This window comes from Lissotriton helveticus, chromosome 4_1 (genome assembly GCF_964261635.1).
Source record: "Lissotriton helveticus chromosome 4_1, aLisHel1.1, whole genome shotgun sequence".
NCBI lineage: Eukaryota > Metazoa > Chordata > Amphibia > Caudata > Salamandridae > Lissotriton > Lissotriton helveticus.
In genome coordinates, this window is record NC_136063.1 from 1,093,389,174 (window position 1) to 1,093,412,926 (window position 23,753).

At 43.7% G+C, this 23,753-nt stretch overlaps 1 protein-coding gene across 1 annotated transcript in view; it reads right to left on the reverse strand.

Moving 5' to 3' along the window:
* The window catches only part of GABBR2 (gamma-aminobutyric acid type B receptor subunit 2), a 1,581,022-nt gene that overhangs the window by 371,247 nt on the left and 1,186,022 nt on the right, over positions 1 to 23,753 (reverse strand). The window contains exon 11 of the mRNA XM_078686234.1: positions 5,738 to 5,870. Coding sequence (XP_078542360.1) covers positions 5,738 to 5,870 — 133 coding nt within the window. The remainder of the gene's footprint in view (positions 1 to 5,737; positions 5,871 to 23,753) is intronic.

The window sequence follows — 23,753 nt, forward strand, 5'->3', positions numbered from 1 at the left end:
AAAGAGAATACCAGCAAAAATAAAGCGCCAGTGCGGAATCAAGCCAGCACATCCATCTCTCATCGGGTCAGCATGCCGAATTAAGACAAATAAGGGGTGATATAAACAGAGCAATCCGCTCCCTCCGCCAAAACAACCCGATTAATGGAACTGTAGACGCACTAAGAAAGCTTCGGACCAGGAAAAAGAAAATAATTTGGCGCTCAAAAAAGGACAACGCGGAATCACTTTGGGCTAAATTACTGTACGACGCTAAAATGAATAACAGCGCAAGATTCTGCCAAACGGTTAAGAGCATTGAGAACCCATTGGCACCCGGGCTCAACTCACACATAACGGAGGACGTCGGGACAAAACATTTGCAAACGTACTTCAATGTAGTTCCACATAGCAATCTGCAAAACACAGCTGAGCATCAGGCCGCCCAACCACCCCATCCCCTCCAAGCAAACGGATTACCACTCAGCTTCTCTCCAAAAATGATCGAGAGCAGAATTAACCAAAGCCATTAAGAAGGAACGCCTGGGCCCAATGGCTTGCCACCAATGTTATACAAACAAGACCCAAAATACTGGTCCAGTGCTTTACTACCACTCTTTGAGAACATCGCCGACACAGGAACAATCCCAGAATTGTGGAAAGGTTCTATTATCTCCCCTATTTACAAAAAAGGCTGTAAGAGCGACCCAAAAAACGATAGGCTTATAGCTCGCATTGATATTGAGGCTAAATACCACGCCGGCCTTATATTGGCCGAACTCCAGGAATGGGCCAGGGAAAAGTCACTAATCCCAATCAATCCAACAGGGTTCCAGGAAACCCCGGAAACTACCACAAATATTCTGGCCCTCTCGCTCTTAGCTGATTCCACAAAAGCAACAAGAAAACCATTATTTGTCTGCTTCATCCATACTAATATTATAAAGAGAGAGCCCAAACCTTTGAGGCGGGTAATCTCAGTAACCACAGCACCAATCACAACACCCAATACAGCGTTGGAAAGGGCAGTTGCAGCAGAAGGACATAGGCTATGCAGACGGCCACCATATATATTTTTTTTTAGCAGAGTTTCATATAGCGCGAACTTGACCCGAACTGAATCAGGTATCAGAGCGCTTTACATAGCACCAGTTACGTTACATAAGGACACACATTCATTTTTGTTAGGCACGGGGAGATTAAGTGATTTGCCCAGAATCACAGGATGTTTGGCGTTGTTACCAAGACTCGAAGCCAGATCCCGAGGTCCGAGGTAGAGCGCCTTAGCCGTTAGGCCAACTCCTCTATACATTTAAAAGGTAAAAGAACCGTGCCAGCAAAGTTGTCCCTTGTAGGTGTGTCTGCATTGTGCTGTGGACGTGGGCTGGGGGGGTGACTAATGCTGGGGGCGTCACATTGTGGCCTGTGGGCCTGCACTGGGGGTGTGACAAACGCTGGGGGCGTGTGTCCGCCCTTCAGGCCATGTGAGTCGTACATACAAGCGCCAATTATGTTGCTGCGCAGCATCAAGGGGCACGTTGGGGGAGTGACACCCTGGGGGCGTGAGAAACGCTGGGGGCGTGTGTTCAGCCTTCATGAAATGTGAACGCAATTGCGCCGCATCAAGGGGCACGCTGGGGGCGTGAGAAATGCTGGGGGCGTGTGCTACGTTCCGCCCTCCATGCCATGTGGGTCGTACATTAATCAGAAGATCGTCTGCTGTGGCCGTGTGCTGGGGGCGTGACAAACGCGTTCACCTGGAGGCCTGGTAAGTAATGTTACTGCAGCCTCTCCTGCGCACTGTTACTGAACTCTCACATTAAACTAAATTACACCCGCCTGCTACCATCAACCAGGGCTGCAGCTGGGCCTCAAGCGGGGGAACACGCGCATGCTAACATCAAATAGGCTTGCATCTGGGCCTCAAGCGGGGGAACACGCAAATGAGCGTTTCTGTGGGGACAATTACTGCAGCCTCTCCGACTCGCTGTCACTCAACTCTCTCATTAAACGGATTTACCCGCAGCTGATAACTCTCTCATTCAACGACATTACACACGCCAGCTAACATAAACCAGGGCTGTAGCCGGGCTCAGGCGGTGGATCACTACACCAATTACACGCGCCTGCTAACATCAACCAGGGCTGCAGCTGGGCCTTCTCCGTCCCTATTCTAATGAAACAAAAAATGTTGTCTACCGCGAGATTTTAAAATAAATTGCCCTTGCCAAATACACACATTACACACATTCTATTTCATACCCGGACAACGTATGCTGTCCGGGTATGACCGGCTGCTAGTTGACTATAAAGCCGCTTTTGACAGCATAGACAGAGGAAAATTATGGTCAAAGCTAGCTCAATGGGAAATCCCTTCCGCTCTCCTAATTTATTACACACTGAGACATGGGTTCAAATAAAACTGGGGAGCGGCACAAGCGTGTCCAGGTGGATTCCAACGACCAGAGGTTTAAAGCAGAGCTGCGTCCTTGCTCCAACCCTATTTAACCTCTTTGTGGCAGACCTCTCAACCGAACTAGATAACTGCGATCATCATGCACCAAATCTGGGCGGCTTCCCCCTTTCAAATTTATTGTATGCTGATGACCTGATACTAATCAGCCAAACTCAAGTCGGTTTACAGCACTTACTTTATACTACAAACAACTTCGCCACAAACAAAGGGTTAGAAATAAACCTAGAAAAGTCGAAAATTATGGTGCTAAACCAGCGCAGCGCAAACAAACGATTGAAATGGCAACTGGGCGAGAGTGAACTCGAAGTGGTCAAAGAGTATAAATACCTAGGAATAATCCTCGACAAAAAGGGGCCGTATGACCAACAAAAAGAGGCAATTCAAAGGCGAGGGACCCTCCTAGCACTCACCTTAAAAAACCTTAAAAATAAAATAACCGGACCAAACCTGCTCCTGCTGCTCGACGTGCTCCGAGCGAAGCTGTTACCAGCGATAACCCACGGCAGTGAGGCCATGCGAGGGATGGACGAAACAACCCTGAACAAAAAACGGTCTCTAAAGCGCTAAGAATAATATTCAAGCTTCCAAAATATACTTCCCCAGCACAACTAAGGCTCGAATTCGGATTACCTAACCAGGGAATAAGCCAGAAGGGTGTGTATGTAAAAAGCTGGTACGAAATAAAGAGCGCCGCAGCCAAATCGCTGAACTCATTCCTATGGAAAGAAATATCAAGGAAAAACAACTCCCCCACCATGGCTTATCTTCAATCAGGGCTCAGCGTGTTAGCCCTGGAGAACATCTGGGAGTCTGGACTTCCGTTAAACAACGTTAAAGACCTGGCCAATAAGTCAATAAAGCTCGTTTCTACTGAAAAAGATCAAGCACACTTAAATAAGAGGGACCACAGCTGGTTTGTGATTCGAAGTTAGTCAAAATGCTCACCACAATCGTACCTAGGTACCAGCTTCTCCAGAACGCTGAAGGAAAGCTTCCTGGCATTGAGGATGGGGATCTTGCCTCTCAAAACCCACATGCCCCCCTGGAAACGCTCATCTCCAACCACCCTCTGCCGATTATGTGGAGAAACCAAAGAAGACGTGGTGCATCTTCTGTGTATCTGCAAGTCTCTATACCGGGAGAGGAGAGAGTTGTTAAAGCCGTATATAAATGAAATGCAGATCCGCACTTGCAGACAGGCAGCAAAGACGTGCTTTGATGGGGCCAATGTTAGACTAGTTTGCAGTTTTGTCCGTTTCATGAAAGAAGCACAAACACAACTATGCGCAGAAACCTGAGCACAAACACCCATGCCCAAGGCCTTTCGCCTGGTGTCTGCTCATGACCCTCATCATGCATAGACACCAAGATTAGCGGGCCACGATCTAACAATCAACCATTAGACCTATGGACACAGGTGACATCTTAAGCCTGGGACTCGCACACAGTCTTAGCCTGAATTATGAAGTTTACTATAATTTGATCACATGTATTTTTAACCAGTTAAACTCCTGATTTTAGAACATAGTAATTCTGTTTTTAAGGAAATATGAAATTGTGTTATCTATGTGGTTTTTATAGCTGTATGGACTGCTAAGATTTGAATTAATAAAGCAATAAAGACTTACTTACTTACTATAACACTCTTAAATGATAGCCGTGATTCAACTAAAACAAACCACAAAAACCTATCAAATTTACCAGTTACGGTATGAAACGCACTACGGACACCATACCTCACCACCGTTCTCAGTACACCACTTTGCTGATGGCCATGAAAAATAAGCTGCCTACCAAGAGAACAACATGGTGTTTTGGATAAGTTAAGATGTGTTGGCAAATTTCACTGTTTTTGCCTTTAATTCTAAATCATAACTGAACGCTAACTGTGGTTTTCTAAGTGCATGTCTGACATTTTGTTTTACACAGCATTAAAACATTTAAACATTTCATTTGTGCACAGTGGGACATGGTATTTGGCCAGGCCCCGCTGCCAACCCTTCCCAGGGCAGCCAACAGTCATAGCTCAGCAAAGGCTGATCTTCTTATTTTTTTATTTTGGCCAACCAATGACAGTCTTTCGATCCACAGGCCCAACTTTGGAACAGGGGGACCCATAATTCAACTACAGGATCAAAAAGCCACCTCTTACAGTGAGGAACTTTTATGTTGTAAACGTATATCATAGATAGTCTGTGTACTCCAATTAAAAGACTGTGTATGGAACTATGGTCCAAATAGCTCTAACTTAAACACACCAGACACATCTTTGCAATGCTCACTTATCAAAAAGTATTAAATAGATTCACAGCAAAAGTAAAAGCTGTTCCCCATGTGTTAGTTTCATTCTAAGTTTAATGTAATTCTGTTCAGCGTTTCCTTTCTGAGTGGGAGAGCAAAAGTTCCTATGGAAGTTAAATGAAACTCAAAATAGAGAGTAAGTTCAACATGATATATGTTGGCTAGCAGTATGTAACAAAGTTGCTAGCAAATCAATGATTTCTTAAACTCCTCGAAATCTTCTCTCTCTTGTTGGATCTGCATGAAATCAAGGATTCCTGTAGAGGGCTTAACTTGCTAACAGCCTGACACCTTCCATGCAGGTACATTGGACAGCACCAAAGTTATTAGTAAATGGAAAAGTGTTGCCTCCATTTTAACTTTGCCCCCTCCCCCCCTCCTTTTCCATGGGTCTGCATAAAAGTCGTCGTGCCCAGAGAATGCAAACAATATAACTGCCTGCCAAATTTCACATATATTTTTAAATAATGCCAGTTAATAAAAAATGAACAATTTTTATTTTTGAATCTCTATAAATTTAACAATTGCAAGAGTAAGCTAAACATACTTTACTAACGTTGTAGTCCTGTTTCAAAAAACCTTTTCAAATTTCAAGCTAGCTCTCACATTCTAATCCTTTCAAGCCCTCTGAACACATTTTCATAAGTCTAATGTCTCAAAACTACTGTACGGATTTAAAGTGATCCAAGCAAAAGCAATTCCACGAATCAAGTTCTAGTTTCATGCAAAAGTTTGTATTTCCGTTCAGAGATTTCTTTTGTGTCTCAGAGCAAATATTCATATGCATTTTTGTCCCCTATGTATTTTCAGCTCCCTTGATAAATCTGCATGAAACTTTGCGGATTCTTCAAGTGATGCCAACGTTATTATCAAAATTAAAACCAGCAATTCAATGCAAACTCTGACCTAGCCATAACTACACACGGATTATGACATTGGGAAATATTCATATTGGCTGTAACAAGTATTAAAATCACTTACGGTGCACAGATTTTCAAAGGTCTTGTCTGAGACAAAGGATCCATCAAGGCCAAATAGAAAGATGGATGCGTAGGACAGCATTCCCCCAAGAATAATAAGGTTGTTCATGTAAGGACTGGACATCTTTATCAGCCTGGTGACAGAAACAGATGGATCGTTCATTTAACAAGACGAGACCATTCTTAAGCTGCTGTAAGCATAAGGAACAGTTGTATCCACGGTGATTAATGAATGCGACACATGGACAGCCGCACTTACACTGATTTCATCCCTGCAATAACTCATTGATTCAGAAACAGATTGGTGTGTGAGACTGATGCAGTTTCATGCCAGGGAGCCTTCACTGAACTCCTTGCTACCTCCCAAGAGTGCAAACAGCAGAATCCATCAGCCCTGCTTTCTGCAACTGGTATGTATATATATATATATATATATATATATATACATATATATATATATATATATATATATATACATACATATACATATATATATATATATATATATATATATATATATATTCACTGAAAAAACCATAGGTTATAGACCATATATAGTTAGGAATTAGCATTTACAAAACCTTGAAAATTCACTGAAAAAACCATAGGTTATAGACCATATATAGTTAGGAATTAGCATTTAAAAAACCTTTTTTTACTCACACAAAACCATTGAAATTCCATATATAGTTAGTAGTACTAACTATATATCGCGCACCCGCAATCCACTGCTGATCATGTCACATATTACATCATTCATGACATGGTCAGTGACATCACTGATGACATCACTGATGACATCTCAAATGACATCACTGATGACATCACTGATGACATCTCAAATGACATCACTGATGACATCACTGATGACATCTCAAATGACATCACTGATGACATCACTAATGACATCACTGATGACATCACTGATGACATCTCAAATGACATCTCAAATGACATCACTGATGACATCTCATTTGACATTACTGATCACATCACTGATGACATCATTCATGTGATATTATGATGAACCTCTTCAGACTCTTATATAACCTTAGATACACTCAGTATAAACATACACTCACAGACTGTCACTCATCCATGGAGTTACTCACACACCTAGTCAGTCATGCAAAGAATCAATCAGACCTCCATTTCCTCAACTATACAGTTATACACACCTTACTTATTCAAACATATACTAAAACATATTTACTCACTTATACAATCCTGGATACAAGTTCACAATGATCTATACAGCCACTCACACATTCACTGGCTCTTATGCACAGTTATTTATATATGTGAACTCTCACATGTACTGTATTTTACATATGTACTTACTTTGACATGTAGCACTGAGATATCCATTCACTCACCAATACACTCATGCACACAGTCAACCGCCCATACAGCTGTTTCCACATGCACTTTTGAACCCATACATCTAGTGAATCAACTGCTCACACATCTATGCACAGAGTCATACACCTCCCAGCCACCCACACACACACTCAGTCTCCCATACAAATACTTGGGCAACCAATCAATAACCCATATAGTTACTCATATAGCTACTGATCAACACATGCAGCAGTTTACAGAACAACAGACATAATGATTCACAAATTAAGACAGTTTAGTCACTAACCCATGCACTCAGTGAGACACATTTAATCACTCACTCATACAGTCAGTCATGCCCCTACTAAATCCTTCATCCAGACACTTATACATCCACTCATTCTTCAATATGTAAGACATATTTTAACTTTACAGAAAAATACAGTCACTGGATGTTGTCATCAGTGATGTCATCAGTGATGTCATTTGAGATGTCATCAGTGATGTCATCAGTGATGTCATTTGAGATGTCATCAGTGATGTCATCAGTGATGTCACTGACCATGTCATGAATGATGTAATATGTGACATGATCAGCAGTGGATTGCGGGTGCGCGATATATAGTTAGTACTACTAACTATATATGGAATTTCAATGGTTTTGTGTGAGTAAAAAAAGGTTTTTTAAATGCTAATTCCTAACTATATATGGTCTATAACCTATGGTTTTTTCAGTGAATTTTCAAGGTTTTGTAAATGCTAATTCCTAACTATATATGGTCTATAACCTATGGTTTTTTCAGTGAATTTGCAATGGTTTTTTAATAGCAAATATCATAAGCTGTCGAATGTCAAGTACGTGGTAAGAAAACACATTTTCGTGTTTATGCACACTGATCTGCTTTGAATGCTGCCCCCCCCCTCATTTCTATTAGGAGTACTCTCTCTTTGCAGATAGTGAAGGGTAGTTAACGCAGGCCTTTGCCCCCGTTGTAATCCGTCGTGCCTGCTTCTCTCTCCATTTGATTGATTGTTATCCAAGCATTTACTATTTTAGAATTGGTTCTCTTTGGTTCATTCTCTATTTACAAACAAGCACAGAGTCGCAATACTCTGTTTAGTCTTTGCAGATAGCGAAAAATCGTGTAAAAAAACAAAAGGAATCGAGCAAAATCAGTAGGCCACTAATGGGATCTCTTTTTGACCTCGCTAAAATAGAAACATTAGGAACAACCCCTCATGAGAAATACGAAACTAGTGAGATGAACTGAACTCCACACCATGATGTATGCAAGACAGCTCGGCTCCGCCACCCACCCCGCCCAAAATAACGATAAACTCTATGCAAATATTACAAATATATACAACACACCAGCAAAGTAACAGGGTAAAACATTTTATTAAATAACTATTTACATAACTATTTTATACTTTTTGTTGCCCGATCCGGCTAGCTCAATCGATCGAGCATGAAACTCATGCACTCTGATGGTTCAAAGTTTTGAGGAGTGCTTGTAACACTGTCTGAAGCCTATTTGCACTTGCTTCAGCTTCACTATTCTTAATGTAAGTGGGGGCTGTTTGAGGACGTGACTGCATTTGAAAACAATGTGATGCGGTGCCACCCTGAACCGCTTGACGGAGGCCCCCGAGGGACGGTGTCATGGCGCGGACTCAGAGGGGGCGCTTGGCTCCGGCCCCCTCCCCAAGTCGTGTTGCCCTGGTGTGGCCTGAGATCGCCCCCGACATAGGTGGCTGGCTCCCGGGGTCAAGCGGAACTTTTTGCCTTTTGGTGACTCTTCCATTCTTCACCTTGTCCCACAATCCGTTTCACCTAAAGACACGCCGTAGTGGGGCGCCCCTTTTCCGTTTCAGTTGCCATTCAGCCCGCTTTTGCTACACTGTGCCTCTTCCGCTATTCAGCTGTTTACCGCCCGCTCTTTCGACTACAGCGTCTCGCTCACCATGTACTTGAGTTGCTCCCGCTCTTGCGGTGCAGCGATAGGCGGCTGCCACAGGACTCTCAAAATGGCGGCCGGCTCTTCAGATTTGGGCGTGGTCCACTAAAATGGGCCTGCGACACCTTGGAACTCGGACGCTTGTCTGCTAGAGCTTGGGCTCCATTCTCGAAAGCGTCCCCTCAGCCTTGAAGATTCTACAAAAGTCTTGGGGGCCCCCGACTCCCGCAGGCTTCTGGTGGGGAGCGCCTAGCATGATTGCTCGTGGAATGGCCACGACGGAGCTACGAAATGGTGGTGCTCTCATGCTAACGCCAGCTTCAGTCTGAAACATCCAGAAACACTGTAGACTACCAATTCGATCAGTTCCGGTAGCGCCCCAACGTGACCCGGTAGAGAAGAACTTGCCCTCCCCTCTTTGACTGATGGTTCTTGTTGCCTGTCCCTTCTGTTGTCATTTAACAGAACTATTTAGCCTGCTGAAAGGGGTTGTGTTCCGACCGCTGGTTGGTGGAGACATTTTGACTATATTCTGGACCTGCGTTGTCGCGTAATGCGTCATATGACGCGCCGCGTTAGCGCACCCGGAAGTGCTCCGGTGCGCGAAGCGCAGCTTCCCGGAAGCGATCCGGGGCGCGGCGCGCAGCGCGTAACGTAAGCATAACAGGTCATGTGACTTGTTAATAAAACTTTTCATTGGTTCATTTTACTTTTCTTATTCTAATGATGAAAGGCTTGGTCATATGACCTAAAAATTACGCTTTTTATTACTTTCGACCATTATTTTTTCTTAAACATATGTTATAATGTTCCAGGCTAATGTACTTTCCCGGAAAATTTACAACTGTCCTGCAAGTAAAATATATTCCTTTTTCGAGAAAAAGGGCGTTTCTTCGTCCCATGACGGAGCCGTTGAGCAAAAGAGGCTCGGCCTGCTGTCTTAGTCGCCGATACGCCTGAATATCAGATTCTTATCGATCACTTTATGTTGCAGGAGTAGAAAACACAACAGCCCTTGACCATTTATCTTTACTGCGTTCCTGCGTATTATACCTTTTACCCTTCATGTAATTGGACTGCTTTATTTCACTTGCCTTTTACTGATTCTAAAACAGTGACTATTATTAAAAACTTTACCAATGTAAAAACTACTACCATGTTTTCTTTTAAAAACCTTTATTGTGAAAACGTCAGTATACAAATACGGGCCTATAACCACGTGGGCCGGCCACGGAGCAAACTGTAATCGTATATGATGAGTAGACATTTACACTGTAGAGGAACGTAACGGGCGGGCCATTAGGTTGCAAGAACTAAGGTGTCTAACAGTTGCGAAATCGGTGGACGTACATTTAATAATTAAAATACGACAGAGCCAGTTACAATAAAATTATCTAGATATACATTTGCGGGCAAGTACCATGGGTGACGTTAATTCGAACTTTCAATAGTACAGTAATCAATAACACATCAGAACTTAATATCAATAGGGATGTCGAAATATTCAATCAATTCTCGTCCCTGCCCGCCATGTGCTTCAAAACTGCATACGTATCTCGTGATTTCAAGGTTCTGCAACCAGTACACAACAAGGAGTTACGAGTCCCATTTATTCCGGCGCCATTTTGGGCGAAGACGGGCAGGTCCAGGATATAGTCAAAATGTCTCTACCAACCATCGACTATGATGATGTTCATATGCTGTATTTATTAGAGTAACACTCATCTGTCCACATGAAATTAATTTGCCACAATCTAAACATGTCATTTTAATCTTTCCAAAGTTCTTCTAAATATTTGGGACCGTTTCCCTTGCCTCTGATGCTGTCAGTGCCACTTCTTTGGTGAATGTACTGGCAGGTCGGGGGTTCTCCTCCAAATCTCTCTTTTATGCAGCACTATAATTAATCGGTGCCACCTCTCCATATGACGATGCATGGTATAGTTACCATAACTATATATTTTTTCGGTTCCTCAGGAGAGTACATCGTGGCAGATGAGGCGTGTAACGTACCGGGCATTTACCTTTTTTTGCATGTAGAGGAAAGGAAAAAAAATTCGAGCGTCCGAGTTCTAAGGTGTCCCAGGGCCATTTTAGTGGACCAGGCCCAAATCCAAAGAACAGGCCGCCATTTTGAGAGTCCTGTTGCAGCCGCCTGTCGCTGTAGCATCAAGAGCGGCCGAAACTCAGCTGAATGGTAACTGAAACGGTAAAGGGGCGCCCCACTACAGCAGACGAGCCTCCACCTGGGAAGGCCCGTTCACGCCGCCTCCTCCCCCCCCCCCCCCTTCGGGCACCCCACGCCGTTATTCGGAGCAGGATTGTAGGATGGCCACACCAGTGCGGCAACTTGCTAGACACCACCTCGGTGCCAACCGAATCTCAGCGCCTTGTGGTGTCTTCTATTCAGAAAATATTGTTGTGCTGCCTTCGACCTATTCGCCGCAAGTGCGCACGCAACTCAGCTGCATAGCGAGTGAAACACCAAGGGGCGCCCCACTGCAGCCGAGGAACCTTCATCTTGGGGGCGACGCACAGCATCACATTGCTTTCCAATGCAGTCAGATCCTCAAACAACCCCCACTGACTGACTCGAACTCACAGGCCAACGGAGCGCCCCACGCCGACTTTCGGCGCAGCATTGTAGGATGGCCACACCAGTGCGGCAACTTGCTAGACACCACCTCGGTGCCATCCGGATCTTGGCGCGTTGTGCTGCCTTCGGCCTATTCGCACATCGGTCCGCTACTGACGCCATCTCACAGTCCAACGGTGCGCCCCACGCCGACTTTCAGCATTGTAGGATGGCCACACCAGTGCGGCAACTTGCTAGACACCACCTCGTTGCCATCCGGATCTTTGCGCGTTGCGCTGCCTTTGGCCCTATTCGCACATCGGTCCGCTACTGACGCCATCTCACAGGCCAACGGTGCGCCCCACGCCAACTTTCAGCATTGTAGGATGGCCACACCAGTGCGGCAACTTGCTAGACACCACCTCGTTGCCATCCGGATCTTGGCGCGTTGCGCTGCCTTCGGCCTATTCGCACATCGGTCCGCTACTGACGCCATCTCACAGGCCAACGGTGCGCCCCACGCCGACTTTCAGCATTGTAGGATGGCCACACCAGTGGCAACTTGCTAGACACCACCTCGTTGCCATCCGGATCTTGGCGCGTTGCGCTGCCTTCGGCCTATTCGCACATCGGTCCGCTACTGACGCCATCTCACAGGCCAACGGGGCGCCCCACGCCGACTTTCAGCATTGTAGGATGGCCACACCAGTGCGGCAACTTGCTAGACACCACCTCGGTGCCATCCGGATCTTGGTGCGTTGTGCTGCCTTCGGCCTATTTGCACATCGGTCCGCTACTGACGCCGCCTCACGTGCCAACAGATTTTCTACGCTTTTTTATACCCTATGCCGCATAACAGGTCATGTGACTTCTTTATAAAACTTTTCATTGGTTCATTTCACTTTTGGTTTCCTAATGATGGAAGGCTTGATCATATGACCTAAAAACAACACTTTTCATTGGATGAAAACTTTTTTTTTTCCCAAACGATGAAAGCCCCACCTTGTTTCTGGATGTTTCAGACTGAAGCTGGCGTCAGCATGAGAGCACCACCATCTCGTGGCTCCGTCGTGATCATTCCGCGAGCAATCATGGCAGCCGCTCCCCACCGGAAGCCTGCAGGAGTCGGGGGCCCCCAAGACTTTTGTAGAATCCTCAAGGCTGAGGGGACGCTTTCGAGAATGGGGTCCAAGACCTAGCAGACAAGCGTCCGATTTCCAAGGTGTCCCAGGGCCATTTCAGTGGACCAGGCCCAAAAAGGAAAGAGCCTGCCGCCATTTTGAGAGTCCTGTGGCAGCCGCCTATCGCTGCACCGCAAGAGTGGGCGCAACTCAGCTGAATGGCGGATTTTGACACAGTGTACCAAAAGCGGACGGAATGGCAACTGAAACGGTAAAGGGGCGCCCCACTACAGCAGACGAGCCTCCACCTGGGGAGGCCCGTTCACGCCGCCTCACCCCCTCCCCCCCGGGGCGCCCCACGCCGTTATTCGGAGCAGCATTGTGGGATAACAAAACCAGTGCAGCAACTTACTTGACATCACCTGGGTGCCATCCACATCTCAGCGCGTTCTGCTGCCTTGGGACTATTCGCACAACAGACCGCTACTGACGAGCCACCCCCCGGGACGCCCCACGCCGTTATTCGGAGCAGCATTGTAGGATACCCAAAACCAGTGCGGCACCCAGGCAACACACCTGGGTGCCGTCCAGAACTCAGGACGTTGTGCTGCCTTGGGACTATTCGCACAACCGACCGCTACTGACCATTGTTCCTTTTTTCCTAAAAATATTTAAATGTTTTTACTGTTTTTGTTGCGTTGTTTATATTTATAAGTTATTAAAGTTTTATAATCCTACTACTTTGTTGGAGTGCTATATATTTTTAATGTGACACATAATTGTAAAAACTTTGATGTACAAAGAGGCATCCCTGGAATCTTCCGCTTCAGGCTCGGTCCCCTCCCCAATCACAATACAGGATGGTTTTCAGATAGTAGGAACGCGTGTGGTGTAACGGATCTCATCGGGTGGGGGCCTTGATCTACTGTAACTCCTTTGAAGAGGGGTGATTCTTTACAGCTGGGGCCATAAAGTACATCTGCAGGGCTACCTGATAGCCTGGGACCGGCCTGGACAATCGGACACAGAGGAAGAGGAGTGTCCATACATGCCAACATTTCAGAAGAGCAAAGTGGGAGATTTAAAAAAAAAAATCGGTAGACTGGGGCCTTGAATCGGGTTACTGACATGTATTGGCTTTAGAAGTGTGCTGCTGCAGGATCGGACATTTGAAACGCAAATGCACGTGTTTTTTTCTTACCTTTCAGAAGCATGGAGCGCAATGGCAGGCAGAGAGAGGGTGATGCAAGGGTTGTGCACTGGTCTTGCAGGTTGCTGGCATTGCATGCACCCCCGCCCTCCCAGCCCCATGAGTGGCAGCCCGGGCTGAAACAACTTCCCAGGCACACACACAGCCCCCCCCCCTATACTTCACAGGTCTTTAAAAGACAATTCCCTTGCTAATGACGCTTTGCTGGTTTTTCACCCCTTCTAGAGCCCCTGCACCTTACACAATAAATATCAAGCCCTGTCAGCTGAAACCAATCGGGGTTTTGCTTGCAGGAATCGGGAGGCGGGAGACTAGACTTGAAATCGGTAGTCTCACACCTGAATCGGGAGGGTTGGCATGTCTGGGAGTGTCAGAGGGTGCGGTAGTGAATAGGGCGAAAGGGAGGTGTCGGGCGGGCACAGAGTGTGATTCTCAGGGAAGAACAGCGCAGATGGGGGGAGGTTTATTGCCCATGCATAAGACAGAGAGCGGGGGTGACCAGTGCCTGGGGGAGATGCTTGCGAGGGTGGGGAGCCATGCTAAGGATCGACAGCGTGCAGAGAGTGGGTCTGGTCAAGGCATCTAAAATGGCTGCCGTCCACGACAAAAGTGTGGCATTTGAAAAAAGGCAAGATGGCGCAGACAATTTTTTTCAACACTTCCTGATTTCCTTCGAATCGAACGTTAACAGACGTTATCTCTCCCACACTACCGGTCCCCCTGGGCTTAAACGCCGAGATGGTAGGGACTGCATCCCGTGGAGATAGGCCGAGACGTCACTCAGCAGAAAAAAAAGTTAAAAAAAAGTCTATAAACATACAATAAGTTAAAAGTCAATCATTCTTGTTTCCTTGTAGTACGCTCCCCAGTCCGCTTCCCGTTACGCTAACCGGGCGCACCCCACCCAAAGCCTCCACATCAAACCTATGGGGTCAGGGAGGATCTACTATGCCCCCTTATGGTCATTTGCCCCTTCGCTTTGGCCTCCTCTTGTCTCTCGATCCTACCGAGAGACAAGATGGCGGCCGATTTGCCCCTTCGCTTTGGCCTCCTCTTGTCTCTCGATCCTACCGAGAGACAAGATGGCGGCCGCTCCGTACTGTTTGGAATGTTTACAGACACCAGAGAGCCAATCAGCTTCGCTTCGCAAAGCTCCGTAACGCGAAAAGTACGCGACCCGGATCGCTACCCGGGACGCTGTCACAGATATATATCTTTTTTTGAACGTTAATTTCTCAAAATCCACTGCAGCACATATATTGAGACCCAGCAAAGGCACATCGGGCTACCGGTCCCTACAATTTTGCCAAGTTTCGTGCAAATCCATTCAGCCGTTCGGGCTAAAAGTGAGGCCAACCGCCCTATGGAAATTAACATGGGAAAAACGCGTTTTGGGACCCCCCTTTTTTCTCGGCCCCCCCTTGACAAACCCCCCCCATATTTTCAGGGGCTGCTCAGAAACAAAATGTTCCATTTTCCTGAACATTTCAGCCAATTCCGTCCACAAACGCCAAAGTTATTAGACATATAATTTTCAAAAATCCCATAGAGAAAAAATCCTAACTATATATACCTACTGGCGACCGCCAGTAGGTAATATATATATATATATATATATTCTCGCTCAATTTCCTTCGCGTGGGCAAAAGAATGGACCGCACTCTGTAGCTCAAGTAAATGCGTATTTTATTTTCCAATTTGCAGCATAACAGGACACGTTTCGGCTTCGTGCCTTCCTCCAGCTGTTACTGCACAGCAAATTATTTTATTTTTAAATAAAGTTTCACATAATTGCTTGAAACTATTTCATTAAAACAAACGATGCACTTACAATTAATTTCTTTTAGTGTAGCCATCTTAGAGTGTGTTTTGTTTAACCAACATTTAATCTAAAGAGTATGGACATAGTATATATATATTTATATATATATATATATATTTATATATATATATATATATATATATATATATATATATATATATATATATATATTTATATATATATATATAACAGCAAAGCAACAATCCTTCAGCACCCGAACATAGGAAATGAAGGGACGGACCACAGGAATCAGGCAGGAAGGTCTTTTTTATTAACGCCCTACTCCACTGCGACGCGGTTCAAGCACAGCCGTGCTCTTGCTCACACCAAAGTTTTTAGCAGCAAATGAGGCATTTTAAACTAAGGTACAAACTGCCCGCCCACTGTGCACACATCACGTGATATGCTTTAAGCAAAAAACATAGAAGACATACTTGTGTCTTTGCCTCTTAATGTGCAAGTGCAGTACTGTCTATATATACCTTCGTAATTTTGTAAGGCATACATAAATGTAAACAATTTACTCATGTAAACAGTGGACTGAAATAGCTTTTCATACTCCTAATCGGCATAAATGCCAGTTTGCTATAAAACACTGGGTAGATTGAGTATCTCTTGTGCAAAAAATCGCTATAAATAATATTGTGCATCTCTATTTTATCAAAGTAATTTCATAATATGTACATATTTTACTAATCTGTCAAAATTTCATTTTCTATATATAAATAATTTTAAAACCATAAATATATCAATCATAATAAAATTCTTATAAGCAGATATGTCTTAGCTTAATGACTCTTACTGCGAGTCTGTACACATTAAAATGAAATACCTTGTTGCACAACAATGTTCTTTCCTTACATTTTAAGTCCAAAATTTCATTTGAGAATTCTTCTAACTGCATAAATGCATTGTACTGCCCAATATATGTACCTACTCGAGGCTGCTTAAAGTATTTGTAAAATATAAAGTGCTTCAAGTGAACTGCAGAAATCTATCCTAAAAAATACCCATAAATTTATTACAATACTTTTTTTTGTTTGAGAAGTTTTGTTCCCTCTCACTTTACATTCTAGCGAAAAGAGAGTTTTAATTTTTGTGATCTTTCTTAGTTACATTGTAATTCATGATATAAATAAGACATCTAGCTAAAAAACCTCTGGAATATCTCGTGTACGTGTTTGTACTTATACTGGTTTCTTCACATGTGTATAGTTTACAGACAGTAATGCAGATCTTCTGTACTATTGAGCCCATTTGGGTTCTTGCTGTCTAACTCAATTATGGTTTGAGTTTCCAATCTCCTTAACAGCTTCTCCCTGTCTCCCCCTCTGTGCAAGGCCGCTACTGCATTTATGACAAAATAGGAAAAACAACTTAGATCATTATTGTGTGTTGTTCTAAAATGCCTTGCCACTGGATAAGCAGGGTCGTTGTTAACAATTGCCCTGAGATGCTGCAATATCCTGGCATGCACCTGCAGCTTCGTACTACCCACGTAGCGCAGCCCACAGGTGCATGCCAGAACATAAACAGCATACTCGGTCCGGCATCCGTAGCTGCTCTTGATAGCTATACTTTTATCAGAAAATGGGGTTTTGTAATGGGTCGTATTTATACCAAACCTGCATGCTCTGCATGACGAGCATTTGTAAAAACCCTTCCTCTGCAGAAAATTTGCCCCCTCAGTTTTGATTTCAGGGCTTGATCTAACCAATTGGTTTCTCATTGATCTTGCCCGCCTAAAGGTAATAGGTGGCCACTCAGGTAATCTGCTAGCTAATACACCGTCAGTCATGCCAATCGGCCAGTTCTTTTTGACGATGGATTTAATTTTTCGTTCTTGCTTACTGAATGCAGTTATTAACCGTGGGCATTCCTTGTCACTAGTAGCAGATACATTTTTTGGAATCAACAAAGATTCCCTTGAACGATCCTCTGTTTTTTTAAGAGCTCTAGCTAGCATGTTTTCTGAACACCCTCTATCACTGAGTCGCTCCATCATTTCCTTTACGCATATGTCGTAATGTTCTTGGCTGCTGCAAATGCGTTTTAATATAAGCAGCTCTCCTACTGCCAGCTGTTTTTTTTCTAAAAAGGGTTGTTTCCAACTTATTGCCGTTAACTAACACTCGCACATCTAAAAACTCTATCGTGGATGTACTGATGTTTGATGTGAAGTATAAATTACTGTCATTCTTATTCAAGCTGGCTACAAATTCTTCTGCACTTGTGATGTCACCCTCCCATATTGCAAAGACATCGTCAATGAAGCGAAGCCAATATATGATTTTGTTTCTATTTGGGATGCTCTCAATTGTATGCCGAGGATGACTGCTGCTAGCATGCAAAATGCTATTGCCAGCTGTTTTTTTTCTAAAAAGGGTTGTTTCCAACTTATTGCCGTTAACTAACACTCGCACATCTAAAAACTCTATCGTGGATGTACTGATGTTTGATGTGAAGTATAAATTACTGTCATTCTTATTCAAGCTCGCTACAAATTCTTCTGCACTTGTGATGTCATCCTCCCATATTGCAAAGACATCGTCAATGAAGCGAAGCCAATATATGATTTTGTTTCTATTTGGGATGCCCTCCAGGATCTGTTCCTCCCACCAGCCCACGTGCAAGCACGCGTAACTGGGGGAGAAACAAGATCCCATGGCTACTCCTCGCTCCTGCTTCCAACATTCCTTGTTAAACAGAAAGTAATTATTCTTAAGACACTACTCTATCAGCTCACATAGCATCTTATTGTGGCTGTAATACTCGCAGGGTTTAGTTCCCAAAAAATGGCTGACTGCACGTAAACCTGCATCATGATCAATACTGGTATACAGTGATTCGATGTCCAATGTTATTAGACACCAATCACTGCTCCATTTAATTTTACGAAGAATCACCTGTATCTTTTATATAACTTCTGAGATTTTTTACATGATCTTGGAGGTAAAAGTCAATGTATTGGGACACATGTTCCGCCACACTGTTTATTGCGGAAATAATGGGCCTACCTGGAACAGGCTGAACCATTTTATGAATTTTGGGTATTAGATATAGGACAGGAGTAACAGGGTGTTCTAGATGTAAAAACTTGAATTCTGTCAAAGAAATCAGTCCATTCCTCTTGTATTCATGCAGTAACTTCTTTATTTGATCCTTTGATTTTTTATACTCCAGTCTATTTGATTTCGAGTAACGCCGTGTGTCTCCCAGTTGTCGCATGGCTTCATTCAAATATTCCTTTCTAGGCCACAGGACTATGTTGCCTCCCTTGTCAGAGTTATTAATTATGATTTCCTGATCTTTAGATAATTTCGCAACAAGCTTATCATATTGGTCCGTCTTATAGTCCTTTCTGCATTTTTGTCTTTGCACCATTCGATTTAATTTCTTAAGGTCCTCCACAATACATTTGTGGAAGATGTCTATTGCGTCCTTGGGCATGTTGGGGGTGAAGACACTTCTAGGTTTAAAAGGACTTTCTCCAGCTCCCTTTTTTTTAATTTCGATTGCTCCAAGGCGTACTTGTGTATTTATTGCATCTTCCTCTCGTGGATTACCACAAATTTCACTGCACCCTGCCAGATCATTGAGGGTCAAAAGAGCTTTTGCATCACGTGCTTGAATTGGTTGTAGTGGGGGGTATTCAACCGCGTTAGGGGTGGCTGGGTTGTTGTCACTTCCTTCTTTGATAGTGAACACTTTTTTTAATTTAAATTTTCTGATAAAACTGAAGACGTCAATCCTCCTATTCGCATAATTAAAATAACTCTCCGGACAGTAGCTCAACCCCAAAGCAAGAAGTTGTTCCTCAGCAGCTGTAAGTATAGTTGTTGATAGATTTGTAACTGTTAAATCTAGTGTTTTTTCTTTTTTTGTCACTGAGTTTTCTTTTGCTGCGTATTTTTGCTTTTTCTTCTTGCCCTGCGTCTGGCATTACTCCTTTTTCTTGAGCATTCTTTATTCTTGGACGCAACGTTTTCAGTCTGTACTCGACTAAAAAATCGAGCTCTTCGCTTAGATTTAAAACAAGATTGCTTCCCATGCTGGATAAACTGCTACTTTCTGTGCTTGTAATACTGGATAAACTGGATGAAGATATATTATCGCTATCTGCATCCAAGTTATGCTCCGTTCCTGATGTGCTTGGTACTACATTTGTATTTAATAATCTCGTTTTCTTGTCATTGATTTTTAGTTTCTTAGCATGATCATATTTTTTTGAAAAAGTATAAATTTGGCCCAGTTCATAGTCCTTCAAGTCTCTTGTGAATTTGCTCACTTTGCGGATTTTGATCCTCTCTTCATGTTTTCTCAGTCGTTCACCAATTTCTTTTTTCGTTTTTTCAATTAGTTCCTTACACTCTGTCACCTGGCTAGCTGCTTCCAATTCCTCATTGATTTTTTTGATCTCCTCCAGTAGCTTTGCCCGGTCAATTGCTGCATATTTAATTAGTATCTTCACTAAATTCATCGAGGCATCCAAATTGCTTTCGCCCCACTCACAAAGCATGTCAGGGTTTGGTGCCTCAAAACTCTGGGCTAATAAAATACGCAGCCCTCGAGGAACTCGTCCTGCCTCCACATACTTTGTTGAAGACTTATGTTCCCACCATTTTGTCAGTTCGTTTTTACTTTTCTTTTCCAGCGTTTTTAAAAGCTGCTTGCTATCTTGATGTTTGTCATTAATCACTTTTGAAACTGCCGGTTCTTTGCTGGCTGAAATACCCGGCAGTTTGCCGAACAACTCTTCGGCTGCTTCCTCCCGTTCTCGCTCTAAGGTCGCCGACATTAGCTTTGTTTTCGCAGAGCAGGGATCTCACGTTAAAACTTTTTGTTTGCGGGCCGGCGTCCGCCGTGATTAATCGCCTTCCTCCCGCCTTCGACTCCTTGCCTCTCCCACCTATACGCAGCACTTTCCAGCCACTCACCGCAGATCAGCAATGGCGACGGGTCCTCCGACTTGATCGTCTTCGCGTTTGCTGCGGTTCCGCTGACTTTAGCTCTTCCGCTGCATTAGGGGGCCTCCCGAAATCTGCTTCTCCACGAAACCACTGCTTTTTGGTTGTTTAATCAGGGGCCTCTTGTTGGGAGAGGGGGTACCGTCATCGGCGACAACCAGCAACCGCAAATTACTTGACAGCAACAATCCTTCAGCACCCGAACATAGGAAATGAAGGGACGGACCACAGGAATCAGGCAGGAAGGTCTTTTTTATTAACGCCCTGCTCCGCGTTTCAAGCACAGCCGTGCTCTTGCTCACACCAAAGTTTTTAGCAGCAAATGAGGCATTTTAAACTTAGTTACAAACTGCCCGCCCACAGTGCACATATCACGTGATATGCTTTAAGCAAAAAACATAGAAGACATACTTGTGTCTTTGCCTCTTAATGTGCAAGTGCAGTACTGTCTATATATACCTTCGTAATTTTGTAAGGCATACATAAATGTAAACAATTTACTCATGTAAACAGTGGACTGATATAGCTTTTCATACTCCTTATATGTATATATTGTCTCCACTCCCAAATCTTTCTCGAGAAATCGGACTCCGACACTCAGGTGAGTTTCTTCATTCAGCTTTTATTTTTTCGCATGACGCGTTTCGGCACACCTGCCTTTTTCACAATGGGGAATCACATAAAATTACATCATTTTATACAGATGAATGTAGGTCACATGTTACTGATTTAATGAACATGGCAAACAGACTATGCGAAAATGGGTAAATTCAATTGGCAAGGAATGCTGTGACATATAGTATATTACATTAGTTTAAAAACATCACTATTGTTCTTTAAATAAATATATATACACATATAATATATACATATATCTATACTGGGATGGAACATTTGATGTACATGGTTTTTAAGCTTTTTCTACTTTTTATAACAGACTTTCACTATTGGATTTCATGGAGAAGTCATTTTTTTCTTCTTTTCTTTGTTTTCCCACGTCTCAGTTGCTTTTGTTTGATAGCTCCTCAAAATTGCAAACAAATATTCCATTTCCTCTATGATGTATGTTCCATCAATACTAAGCATGAGCGTAAAATCCATTGCGCTCGCGGATTTTGCGGATTTTCAGTAAATTCGCAATCCGCGAACTCTCGCGAACTTACCGAAAATTCGTAAATCCGTGCGAAGCGGATTTTTTTGCTTGGTCGCACTTGCCAACTAGAATACTATACAATTTCGCGGGAGTAAACACTCGCGAAAACTTAGATGCGGCGGGCAGCGACAATCTCGCAATTGCGAGATTGCAAAATTTGCAATTTCGCACAAGAAATCCACCAGCAGGCAGCATAAACCTTGAAAATTATGATTTTTATTAGAATAACTCCTCAGGTTGACATTTGCCTGCACTTTTTTTTTGCAAGGAGTCCATTTTGGGGGGGGGGGGTTGGAGGAAGGAAGTGCCCCACAGTCTCCAACTTCCTGTTCCTGTCCAGCAGGCTCCTCTCAGTGCTTTCTTCATGTGCTGGTCACTTTGATTTGGATCTTGACCTGGAAGCACTCAGCAGGTGCAAAAGTTCAAACTCATCATTAGTAACCATTCCCTGTAGTGCTTCCTGAGGGGCCCCTCCAGAGTTCAGTTGCCTACTTGCAACTATTCTATGACCCTGCTCTGACCCTCACAGCAGGCTCAGAGAATAGCTACAAGTATACAACAAAGGTCCTGTTAAAAAAATTACACTGCAACAGAAAGCAATTACAGATAAGGAAGCAGGTGCCAGGGATCTTGACCTGGAAGGATTACTTTTTGTGGATGCTGCTGGATATTTGGATTTTTGCAAAACTGAAAGCACTCAGCAGGTGCAAAAGTTCAATCTTATCATTAGTAACCATTCCCTGTAGTGCTTCCTGAGGGGCCCCTCCAGAGTTCAGTTGCCTACTTGCAACTATTCTATGACCCTGCTCTGACCCTCACAGCAGGCTCAGAGAAAGCAATTACAGATAAGGAAGCAGGTTCCAGCCAGGAAGTTCAAATTCAGTAACACATTAATCAGCCCCTAATTCATTTATGTGAGTTGAGGCAGGGCAGGTGTGCTTTTCCACCCATAATCTACAGTGATGAACTAGAGGGTGGCATGGGTGAGCCAGAGGGTGGCAGTGGTGAAACAGAGGGTGGCAGTGGTGAAACAGAGGGTGCTGTGATAAACCAGATGTAGAAACAACATGTTCGCGAACCGTTGCTACCCGAAAAGTAAGTTCGCGTGTGCGAACTGGTACAAAATCCTCGCGAACTGGCAGAAATCCTTGTGAACACACAAAAAAAATCCGCAAATTCGCGAGAGTTCGCAGATTTTGCGGATTGCGAATCCGTAAAAAAGCAATTTCGCGGATTGCCAATTCGCAAAATCCGCCCATGCTTAATCAATACATCCAGTCAAGTTTTCTGGTTGTGTGTCCTTGCTTCCACGACAAATTATTGGGCAAGTGCCCCTATTTCTAAGTCAAATTGCATCTTTGACTCTGCCAACAAAAGTAGAGATATTACATAAATAAGTTAAATAGTTATACACATATATATATCCAAGACACGAAGCTGCTCTGGAAAGTTGCTTGATGGCCCCGCGGGAGGTGGCGTGAATGCCGGCATATATATAAAACCACTTTCATCCTTCGCGCCTCGTTCTCCAGCGAGCATAAAAGACTAAACAAATCTGATATTTGGCACACAGATTTTATTTAAATGGAGCCGCTAAATCCGACGCGTTTCGGGCGTCCGCCCTTGTTCATATATATATATATAGACATCTAGGTTGTCTCACAAAAGAGGTTCTGTGCTAGCAGATTAAGTCTAATTTCTTATTTGAAAGGCCCAGCTCAATCGCAAAGAATGTGCGATTTATTCACAGCTTAAAATACAGCGGCCCAATATCCCTTGATTCTTCGATTAAACGAAGGTATATAGGTTCATCAGACCAATGAAAAATGGTGAGTTGTTGGCAAAATATGAAGCAGCAGCTAAATGCGTC